The 12,216-nt window shown below is 41.9% G+C and overlaps 1 protein-coding gene and 1 long non-coding RNA gene across 3 annotated transcripts in view; one reads left to right on the top strand and one right to left on the bottom strand.

Annotated features, from left to right (window-relative positions):
- The window catches only part of tshz1 (teashirt zinc finger homeobox 1), a 232,088-nt gene extending 223,346 nt beyond the window's left edge, over positions 1–8,742 (bottom strand). Inside the window, exon 1 of the mRNA XM_073050550.1 lies at positions 8,096–8,742. Coding sequence (XP_072906651.1) covers positions 8,096–8,135 — 40 coding nt within the window. The 5' untranslated portion in view covers positions 8,136–8,742. The remainder of the gene's footprint in view (positions 1–8,095) is intronic.
- Positions 8,743–9,910: 1,168 nt separating this feature from the next.
- LOC140730317 (uncharacterized) overlaps positions 9,911–12,216 on the top strand; it is a 75,089-nt gene continuing 72,783 nt past the window's right edge. For both annotated transcript variants that reach the window (XR_012099559.1, XR_012099557.1), the window contains exon 1: positions 9,911–10,047. This is a non-coding gene — a long non-coding RNA (uncharacterized lncRNA). The remainder of the gene's footprint in view (positions 10,048–12,216) is intronic.

Genomic DNA, 12,216 nt, shown 5'->3' with positions numbered 1-12,216 from the left:
ACATTAGAATGATAGACATGTTTGATTACACCATAGATAACTGGATTTTATATACTGAGCAAATTCAACAGTATTTTCAAGCAAATAAAATAACCAATGAGAAACATATACCAATTTTGCTGAGAGCATTGGGTTTAAAGGCATACAGTTTGCTTCAAAGTTTGACTGCTCAAACCAAACCAACAGAAATGAGCTTTGCTGATATTGTCAAAGTGATGCAGGAAGATTTAGAACCAAAGCCATTGTTGACTGCAGAATGCTCTAGGTTTCAAAAGCGTAATCAAAAAGAAGAGGAATCCATTTTGGCATACGTAGCTGAACTGAAGAGATTGTCAGTTCGGTAATGGACTGAATGATGCACCAAGAGATGGCTTAGTTTGTAGAATCTTACAAGATAGCATTAAAAAATGGCTCCTATCTGAAGTACAATGCATTTAAAAGAACAGTTGAAATTGCTGTTTCAGTGGAAACTGTGCATAGAGATGCAATTGAGTTGCAGTCAGGAAGGACAGTGAGCATAAACAAAACTTCAAAGTCTAAACAGAAACCAGCCTGGCTGCACAGATTGTATTACCTTTGTGGCAAAGGCTCATATACGCCAAAAAAAATGCAGGTTTAAAGGTGAAAATTGCAGAGAATGCAACAAAGTAGAACACATACAAAGGGCTAGATGGGCAGACAAAAATAAATGAAGAGAAAATGTGAAGCACAGAAAAGAGAAAAAGTCAAGTTGCAATTTCAAAAAGAGCATTATTCTACACGCTGTTGATGAAAAATCCGATAATGATGAGAGTGACACAGGACTGAGTAATCTTGAGATATACAGTGTGAAAATTAACAATATGGCTTATGCCAGAAATGAGCGACAATTTAATTAAAATGGAATTAGACACTAGTTCAGCTGTTTCAGTCATACCACAAAATGAGTTTGAGAGGCATTTCAAAGACACTAAACTGAAGCCCGCAGATATCCAACTAAGAACTTATACTAGAGAAAAGATAACTCCTATGGGGATGACATTCTTAAAAGTAGAGCACAATTTTGGATTTTACCCCATACAAGTCAAATTGAGCTTGTAATTAGTAAAAGCAGGAGGACCAGGTGTGACTGGCTGAGCCAACTACAACTTGATTGGAGATTCATCCATCATTTACATGCCACATCTCAAACAATAAAGTCAATTGAAAGTGAACTAAGAAAGGTGTAGGATGATGACACAACTGTCTCCATACCAAACATCATGAACCATTGCCCAACAGAGGACAAACAAGGGTTGGTGCCATCCCCTGTGCCTCTGGTTTGAAGGTACATTTGACCAAGGAACAACTATGCTGCTCACAGGAATAATGAAAGTGACAAAAGCAGTGATCCGACCACAACAGTGTTTGTAGGCAACATATCTGAGAGACCTTCTGATCTATTAAACAGGCTGTAACTAGCAAAATGCGGCTTGGTTTTAAGCCGGGAGAGAGTCAAAGGAGTTTCTGGAAAGTTGCAAGCATTTGGCTTTTGTAAGTATAAAGAACCAGAATCTACTCTGCATGCATTTAGGTTATTGCATGAACTTCAAGTAGATGCAAAGACCAAAGCCCAGCTGGATGAATGGAAGGCCAAAAAGAAAGGAGTCACCAGTGATACAAAAATAGAGGATTTATCAGATGATGTTGTGAATGAGGAAACCAAAAGGAGAGATCAGATCATAAGGGGAACAATAGAAGGACTAATAAGGGAATACTCCAGTGAACTAAATGTCCCTTCCCTAGATTAAGATACATGAACTAGAAGAAGAAAAAAGAATGAGAAGAAAGTTGGCTACCAGTGTCAGAACAACTTCAGTCTCAGAGTCAACTCCTACAACCAGCAGGGAGGAGGCTCCAGAACCCGAGATTGTTTTCACAGCCACAAGTTTCACCTGCCAGGCAGAGTGGTCTCCCTTGTCAGAAAAGGCGTTATCCCACAAGAGTAAGAAATCCTCCACAGTGATTAAATCTTTAGGCCTGAATGGGACAATTTAAAATTTACTATGCTATGGATGTCTTTATGGTAGTTATGTAGTAAACTGTGTATATATTTGAGATGCATTCTATTGAGTTAGAGTTCATTGCTAAGCAGTGAGCGATGTTGTGCAGTTAATATTTAAGTAATATTTGAGTAATCTTGGAAATATATTGTTTGATTAAGCATTTTTGTTTGTTTAAATAATTCATTACGACTTGTATGTATAAATACATGAATTGCATATGTCATCGCGCTACTGCATGATACATGCATGTTTCGTCTAAAGTAAACACGAAGTTGGACCCGCATTCTTGGACTCCTGGGTCTTCCTTTGAATTAGTTTAATGTTTTGAAGTTACAAAACATTACACATCTGTCATTACAACTCTCTACAGTTAATGTGAATAAGCAGAAAGACTTCTACTGAAGCCTCTATGAAGTTGTATGTTGCTATCGAAAAGTTTCCCTTCAAGTCCCTCACTAGCTGAGAGCCTTTAACACTCTCCTAACCAAGCTCCAAGAAGAGTGGTCGCTGTTGTAACACAGGAAAACAAGGCATCGTGTTCAATGATTCTTGAATGTTTGCAGTAAAATTGCATTCTTCCTACTGATATTCTCAAGACAAAACTCGAGGGTTTGTCCCAGCACTGTCCTGAGTTATGTATCTGCATCCACTCCAAACGTCGACCTCTCCTTCCCACAAGAAACATCTCAGTTTCCTCAATCTCCATGCTGACTGCAGTGCGAATGCAAGTATTGTTGCTATCCATGTTACTGTGACCATAAGAAAATGGGAACAGGACTGGGCCACTCAGCCCCTCTAGTCTGCCCTGCCATTCAGTATGACCATGGCTGATCTGTTGTACGCCTCCACTCCTCTTCTGTGCCAGTTCCCCGATCCTTCAAAAGTCGAATGACATCCTCTTTACCCCCAATAATTTGGCTTCTGAAATCCTTTACAATAGAGAAGTGATCAATGGTTTGTGCGTAGCAAGCTCCAAAAAACAATGACAGGTCAATCAGTTTGCAGTTGGGCTTATAGAAAGATAAGCCAGAGCATCTGGGCAACTTCAGATGCTCTCGGAAACCCCACTCAACCACTCAACTCTCAACCAAGTTGTGTATTTAAGCCTTGAGGCTAACTATCCAAGCCTAATACATCAACTGTCCAACAAAATGTTGTTCAAACTTCAACCATTCGCACTGAGATGAGGTCTCTATAGCACAGGAAACGCAGGTGGACATATTACATTCTCATAGCTTCAGAAAGATGAAGGAACGGTAAAGCACACCCCGATAAAAAAAAACTAATTGATAGATCCACAGATTAAACTGAAACACAATTTGTATCGTGACACTGTGGTCAAATTACTGGACTTGTGTCCAGTGGTCCAGAGATGCAAATTCAAATCCCACCACAGTAGCTGGGGAATTTATAACCCACTAATTAATTCAATCTGGAATTTAAAAACTCATCTTCTTGAGTTGCAATGAAAATCAAACATTTGAATACACAGTAACTGTGAAAATCCATCTAGTTCACTAATGTTCTCCAAGGAAGGAAATCTATCCTGTATGTGACATGCTCATAGTGATGTGACTCTTAACTGTCCTCTAAAATGTGCACTGAGTTTCAGGGCAGTTACAGATGGACAATATATAAAGGCTTTGCTCGCAATGTCTGCAGGCCATTATAGAACAGAACAGAACCAATTTTAAAGTAGTATATAAATATATTAAGTGCAGAGAGAAAAAGAAGAAAAGCTTGCATCACAATGGTGGTTTGTATAATAGATCATCTAAAAACATTTCACAGATAATTAAATACTTCTTTGAAGTATGGGAAACACAGCAATCAATTTGCACACAGCAAGCTCCCTCTAACACCAAAGTGATAGTGATGAATTAATCTGTTTCAGCAGAACTCAGGGAGGGAAAAATATTAGAACCATGAGGTATTGAATACAGTCGTCCATTTTACACTCAAGTACACTAAGGAATAAAACTGTAACATTTGTTCTCATAGAGTCATTGAGCACCACAGCACAGATTAAGACCCTTTAGCCCATCTAATGCATTCCAAACTGTTATTCTGCCGAGTCCCACCAACCCACAGCTGGACTGTATCCCTCCATAACCCTTTCATCGACGTTTGAAACTTTGCTTAAATGCGGCAATTGAACTCACATCCACCACTTGAGCTGGCTGCTCATTCCACACTTGCACCACCATCTCGGTGAAGAAATTCCCATTAGGTCCCCTTTAAATATTTTACCTTTCACCCTTAACCTATGACCTCAAGCACCATCTCAGTACATATAACTGAAGCCAAATTGTATTTAAGGTGAAGATGGCTTAGTGGGAGTCAATGGACATTAGTAGAATACAGCTGAAGTTCAAATCTCCGGGCATTTCCTTACATTATGTATATTACTAACATTAGCATACACAGAGATCGCACACACTCATAAAACTGCTTCCCCTTATACCATCAGCAGACATATATTAGAGCAAAAATGTACGTTGGTAGATTGAAGATTCAGTGGAAAGAAAATCTTATTCACACAGTCATGAAAATATGGAACTGGCTGGAAAACTGGAAGAGAGAAAAGTGCCCGCATGATAGACTGTACCCTGCTCAGGTGGGTTATGGAGTCGGCAAGTGGACTTAGTCTCAGTTGCTCTTTTTTTACAGGCAGCGGGGAAGCAAAGTGCCAAATTACCTCCTTGTGTGCAGTAAATCTCTTCCTTTCTACACCTTGTTCGATTGGGTTTAGTATTCACACCTGAACAGGACTTAATATTCCAAATCATTTACAGATATGAACAGGTGGATTAATTCCTGGCCTCTCAGGTCATTTCACACAGTGACTGCCTACCAGCTGAGATACCAAATGTTGACACCTTGCTGGGATTTTCAAGTGAAATGCAAAAGCTCCTTTCACAGTGGCTGCTGTAGCCGAGCACCCGGGAGTAAATCCACTCACTCCACAGTTCCAGTTATTTTTCCTTGCAGAATAGTGAGAGAGAATGAGGAATAAGTCATCCAACCCCTCAAGACATTTCCGCCATTGACCATATCTGATAAGTTTTGCCATGTCGTCCGCTTGTCTCGAACTACCTGCTAACTAAAATGTCTTAGTTTGTGGGGAAGTGGACAGCCAGAATACCACTGCCCTCTGGATGAACAAATTCTGACTTTTCAATGGCTTTGCTCCAATTTTGCTCAGCCCCCTCTCTCTTGTTCTAGACACACATACCAAGGGAAATAGTTTTCTTCTCTCTGTGCTATCTTCTCCTTAAGCATCACATTTTGATCACCTCTTTAGTTTTCAATATGTGCACAAACCCTAACAAAGCTTTAAGAGGGGATTGGTAATTTAAAACAAATGTTCCCCCCCACCCCACACACACACACACACACATGCCAACTAAATTAACTTCATTCCGGTACACACTGCTGGCACATTCTGCCATGTGAACGCTATATCGACACCTAGAACAACCTGGATTAATACAGCCACCAAACATTGCACGGAGCAGCAAAATGAGATGCAGTAACATTTACAGTAGCTGTTCCTTCACTTGTTCATCGCATCAGGTTTAAAATCCTAATAATAACTTTAAATTGTAATAACAGATTCAAATGAAATTCCTGTCCGGTCAGGATGTGGAACTCATTCCCAAATGGAGTAGTTCAGGCTGCGCATTGAAAAAAGCGGAGTAAACACGGGTGAGAAGATAATAGGCAGAGATGATGATGAGGGAGTGGAGATGAGGGCAGAAGCTTGCATGGGATGTGAACAGCAGTATGGACTATCGGTGACCACAAGCTGTGGACTCCATGTAAGACCGAAAATGTTTATTAAAATGAAATTGATGTCAGATGAAAAGGGAAAAAAGCTGCAGTAACCTCTTAGATTGGACAGGAAGAAGAAACATAGATGGAATGTTTTAGTCTGGCCTCAGAGTTATTTTAGCAGCAGGATTACTGAAGTGATTAAAGCAGCATTGTCATGATTAGTCAGGTAGTAAAGTCCATTTGTCACCTGCACCAGTAAATTGAGTTAATACTGCACTACAGGCTATAGGGACTGTATAATATCAACTTGATCACATCAAAATGACTGCCAACCTGACACCTTACTAAATTTATCAGCATTAATCATTGAACCTGTCACAAATCCATCAAGTTTACAGATAATTAGATGCTTTGTAATGAAACGGGAGAAACATCCCCGTTCTCTCCTTTCATTTTTGCAAGTGATAATTCCAAGGTCTCCTAGTTTGTGAAGAAATGTTTTCTCCTTTCCTTACACCCATGCAGAAGCAATGGAAATGTTTCCCTTCCCTGCATCCTCACCTTGAACTCCCCTGCATGGGAACAGTTGGCCCACATCTTTAGGGCCCAAGTAATTTCTTTAAGACTTTCTAGATACTGTCTGGGGAGGGGGGGGAGATGTCAAGTGGCGCAGTTGGACAAGGCAAGAGATATCCTAATGAACCCAAGCTTCAAATGTGAAATGTGCTTAAAGTGCTACTACAAAAGATATTTTTGCATCTTTTCAGCTAATTTCCTATCTGTTTAAACAGCAGATGACTTAGTCATCAACTCCTTTGCAATTGCAAACCTGCATTTTGATTAAGCATGCCAAATGTCATGTACAGCAAAGAACTGAAACACTAAAGCCTGCCAACTTTTGATTGGCCATTAAAACCAATGATGTATGTGCCTGTCAAAAGACAGACAATTAAATCAATATTGGAAAAAGTCGCCTTGACGGCTTGTTTCTATGTAAGAGCTGTCAGGACGAATTATCATGCACCATCACGCTTGAATCAAATGTCCAGGGCCGCTTATATAAAATATTTGTTGTTCAAAGTTGCAAATATCCGATAACCCACGAATTAAATCGAGACGTGCAATGTCATCCAGACTGACCCACCCGCAGTTGTAAATCTCATCCCAATAAAAAGTACAATTAGAACATGCACAATGGAGAATTGTTTCGGTGGTGCGTTTTTTAAAGTAAAAAGGAATATCAAGTTAATTATTTTGTACTTGAATGGGACGGGAGAGCGGAATGAGAGAATAAAGAGAGCTTAAAACTTGTAAGGGTCGATAGGGAAATGTGAAGGGAAGGGATGAAGGCAAACTTGTGGGGTTGAGGGTAAAATAATGATAAGTGTTGTGGCTTAGTGTGCACCACGTCAGGAACATGTGGGTTGCTATGGTGAGTGATTTATTGATGTTATCAGGAATGAATAGATCAAAGGATGCCTGGATGACAGAGGATCAATCACATGTCAAATCAAGGATAGGGATCGTCTATTAGGGATAGAAAGAGTGGGAAAAAAACTAGGTCCCGTTGACCACACAAAAAAATCTTGCAGTTAAAAAACTTGCCCTCTTCATTTGCTTTCATTTTAAAGACATACATTCAAACAATAGGGTAAAAAACTTACAGCATTCCCTGACAGGTCCATACTGCATATACCTCTTATCGAGGGGGTGACTTGTCATTTTAAAACATCATTGTTTGTTTTTTTTGGGAAATTTTCACTTCCTTATTTTTAAAGAGAAAAAGAAACACAATATTGTCTTTTTTTGTTCTAGTGCGAATGTCCAGACTTTCAGTGCTTCAATGCTATATTGTGTAAAACGAAAAAAAAGCGAGCTGCACTCCTGATTGGAGGGGGGGGGGGGGGGGGGGAGAGCGTGTCTCTGGGTCGGGGAGGGGGTGGGGGTACACAAACAGGTGAGGGGCTCTGGTGGAGATGCAGCCAGCAGATCGTCGACGCGGCACAGGGGGATCTTGAATGATCAGGACAGCGTTTGACAGACAGCTGACAAACCACGCCACTCACTCGGGGAAATAGTGTACCCATCTGCATAACATACACACAAATGCAATATAGAGAGGGGGGTGGGAGGGTGGTTAGTGTTAGTGAGGGGAAATAGCCCTAAAAATTTATCACTATCTCCGTATCTTGCTTTGGGCACAGGATTTGGATGAAATGCAAAATAAAGTCCTCTCCCTCTCTCTCGCTCTCTCTCTCTCTCTCTCTCTCTCTCTCTCTCTCTGGCGATCTTACCTGCCGACCGACGCGGCGCCTGCTGTTTTCTTCTCGGCATGGCTCTGACTGCTTCTGATGCCGGTTGGGACTTTCCAGAGTTTTGACTTTAATCTCGGTGTTTTCATGCAGACCAATAAAAGGCAGGAGGGCGAAAAAGTAGCAATTTTTTTTGGGAGTGGTGGTAGGTGAGGGAGTGTGTGTGTATTGGGGAGGGTGCAGTAGGGAGATGTGGTGGTAGGGACAAAAAGGGGATGGGGGAGGAAAAGTTACTGCTCTTGAAAGAGGGAAGGAGGCGTGGGTCTGATGTGGTATCCTCACTCTGCTAAGGCTTTGTAGTGTGGATATCGATAAAATGCCTCGGCCGCTCGGAAGAGCTCCTCAGTGACAGGAGATAAGAGTGGGAGTGAGAAGGGTTCCAGCCACTGCTTCATGTGCATAAGACAGACACACACTACAGTTACTTAGCACCTCAGGTCTCTCTCTCTCTCTCTCTCTCACTCACTCTGCGCCCACTTACAGCACTTCAATCAATGCAGCCAAGACATCACACACAGTTGAGTGAGAGAGCTGTGAACTATTTCTGCACCATCAGTATTATTATTTTTTTGTGAAGGGGGCGGAGGCGGTGGGGAGAAAAACTCTCTGTTGGGCTTTGGGGAAATCCACCACGCAAGACAGTCTCAACGGATCCACAGAGCCATCGAGCAGTGAGTGCCCAGGGATAATCTCCTCTTCGCTTATAGACACCAGTGCATTGCAATGTTCTCAATGATCTCCTTTGCTCAGGGAAGTATTAACGCAGCGCAGCAACATTTAAAAGATTTCTGTTTGCGATCCAAATCTAAGTGGCGTTTGTCTGCGAGATGCACTGGTAAACCGTAGCTGCTTTTTCTCTCGCTACCCGGTGAAATTGTTTGCAATTCCTAGATGAGGATTCAGCCGCTTGGACAGCCAGTAAGATTTGATTATTAAGGTTTTCCCCAACCTTTCTTTAAATCTTAAAATCCCCCGTGGCGTTTCTACATTTATAGGACCTCAATATTCCAAACTTATATGCTGAAAGAAACAAAAAAAAAACTACGAAGACTGCAGCTCTGCTGGCCTTGGGATTTTTCTGTCGGCGGTCTCTAGAAGTGGTTATTTGCCAAGCGGGATGTTGTAATGTGAACTTTCCAACTAATTGTCAATTAAGTCTCCAATTGAACAAAAGTCTTCTCCTTCTTTCAAGTTAATACTGTTTCTTCAAACATATGTCCGCTATTTTGGGTTATAGTTGTGCAGAGTACACGGATTTCGCATTTTTCCCTCTTCTACTTTTGGTTGGTCGAAACTCGGCTCCAGATTGATTCGTTACACCTTTAAGGAAGTGGATGCTTCGTACGGGAAGAGGAGGTCCTCCCGCTCTCTCTTTCTCTGCCGCGTTCTTCCTTGCACTGATCTTACTCAGAAATATTACTCCATACAATCGTATTTTGCACTACCGCCCACCTCTCTTTGTACCGAGTTTGTGCCGTAAAACCAACGACAGAGAATATTTTCTCGAATACAAGTTCCTCTTCTCCTCATATAAAGAATGCAGCTGGTCAAATCCAAGCAATAATAACTGAAATTCCCCAGTGCGTGCATTAACTGTTGTGGCACTTTGCTTAACTTTATTCCTTGTTTTTTGCTCCCTGTTGGTCGCTCGGTGACCTGTTTAGGGTTGGTAGGGAGGAGGGGGTGTTGTTACGCTGGCTGCTTCGCCCGACTCCACGTTACAAGTCTGGGGTTGGGCTGCCTCCAGCGACTACTGCTCACCGCTGTCGAGTCGCCGGGTCCCTCTCGCGCCGTCTCCCGGAGTCCAACGCTTCGTCTGCCAGCGGCACCATGAGAAAACGGGCAACGGAATACGCTGAGCCCGAACTTCAGAGAAGCGGTTCGCGTTCAACGCGCCAACCCCCCGCACACGCAGAATTACCGCTCCGCAATCGGTGAGTGCATCTCCAGAATTTTAGCTCGACCGCAAATTTAAAAGTAAAACTTCCGCTGGAAACGGTCGGTCGAACGTGGGTTTTTTTTACAACATAGCGATCTGCCGATGATCCCCGGTTCTGAGTCACAAATCCTCTTGAATTTGGTTTTTAAAAAAAGGAAATAAAAAGGGGAGTGGGGGGGATTGGAAAAATAATGTCCGACCCACTTGCACTTGAATGTTAGAAGTGCGTGTGGAGGTGATACGTATAGAACAACTCCAGGTTCCGCCCTGACATCTGTGCACTCATCCGTCCGTCATAACCCGTCCATCTATCTGTCAGTCTGTCTGTATGCCTTTTGAGTGCCTGTGCGTCAGTTCCAAGCGCGGTTACGTGTGGGCTGTAGACTGACACAGATACACTCACACTGAGTGACTGACGGACTAACTGGGGGCAGTACATCGAGTCGAGAGAGAGAGAGAGAGGGAGAGAGAGAGAGAGAGAGAGAGTGCCACAGAACTCCACGCAGTGAAAAAATTCTCTTAATAACTCCCAACATTGCGGATGTTTTATTACAACGTGTAAGTTAGTCCCTGTAAGCAATAGCATTGCCTTTTTTTAAAATTTTACACTTTTGTACTTATCCCACACGGGGGAAAAGAGCGTTGCAGGATCTGGATATTATATTGTAGATTAAGATATCCAAATCAGGAGCGGGATTAGTCATTACTCATAATGGAATGTACTTCTTTTACAAAGCAAACCTTGGGATTTTAACCGTTTTCATCACTCTCGTGGCGCTACAGAATTGCAACAACATCTTGCGTTTGAACATTAGGGTATATCTCGGCAGAATCAGGAATAAAATAAAATAACCCTGGTTCAGATGGCACTGCAGTCCCAATCCCCTCACCCCCTGCCACCACTTCTCCTTTCTCTCTCTCTCTCTCTCTCTCTCTCTCCCTCTCTCTCTCTCTCTCTCTCTCTCTCTCTCTCTCTCTCTCTCTCTCTCTCTCTCTCTCTCTCTCTCTCTCTCTCTCTCTCTCTCTCTCTCTCTCTCTCTCTCTCTCTCTCTCTCTCTCTCTCTCTCTCTCTTTCTCTCCATATATTCCATTTTTGTGCGATGTATCGAGAGTCACAACTTTATTAACGCACCTCCAGTTCCCCAGACATGCGGCGCATGTCAGTGTCAAGTATAGTTGGAGACCTGTCCGGTATTCCAGCGTTCCATTCGCAGTTCAGTTGAGAGAGCGTGCACTGTGTTATGAAGTGGAATTCTGATGTCCAAATACCGAATAGTGCCCTCCACGAAGAATGGGTCACTTTACACGCGTTTTCTAAACTGGATTCTCGAGTGCCCCTCGGTAGGTGAGCGAACCGCAATTAGAACGGTTGGACCACACAGGATTTTAACTTCTTTAATAGTCAAGTTAGCCACTGCTGATAAACGATACACGAGGACATACAATTCAGGTCCGCTTGAAGAACAGAAGGACGCACACACAAAGATGGCCCTTTTCCCAACTACGTCCTTTTCTGAATAAAATAGAATTAAATTGTGTAATTTCTACTTCACCGGCGTTCGATATACACCAAATAGTTTGGCTATAGAGGCATTCCTGTCCTGGTAAATTGTTCTGGTAAATCTCTGCCCTGGTAGATTGTGGATATTCCACAACCTGTTTTTAGAGTCCTTATGCAAACAAGTACCTACGGTTCAAACTCATAAAGACGCCCTCGACGTTCTATTCACCTTACTTATTCTTCAAAAAAATCTGATTCCTGATGCCACACGAAGGAATATATCTTTTTTTTTGTTGTTTTACCTATGAGAGAGCCTGGGAGATTTAATATTCCTTTCTCGTTATCATAAACAGTTAATGAGGATAAGGTAGTCGTTAAATATTTTACAACGCGTGGGAATGTATGTTTAAAAGAAAAAGGCATATTGACAATAATCCAAAATACGATTTCGATTTTTTTTTAAATTCACCAAAATTTCATTTGAACTGCATCCTCATTTATACACAGCACCTTGCGGGTTTGGGTAAACTTACTGAACCATTTTCTCCATATTTTGTTCAGTCGTAAATTCAATTTGGTTATGATTGTGGCAGAATAAGACATTACAAACCCATGTTTTAAGGAAATAATTTGAAGGCTTCATTGGTGGGGTGATTCCTAATC

This window comes from Hemitrygon akajei, chromosome 1 (assembly GCF_048418815.1).
Source record: "Hemitrygon akajei chromosome 1, sHemAka1.3, whole genome shotgun sequence".
Taxonomy (NCBI): Eukaryota; Metazoa; Chordata; class Chondrichthyes; order Myliobatiformes; family Dasyatidae; genus Hemitrygon; species Hemitrygon akajei.
The sequence above is the reverse complement of the archived record's forward strand: the minus strand, read 5'-3'. Positions and strand labels throughout refer to the sequence as shown.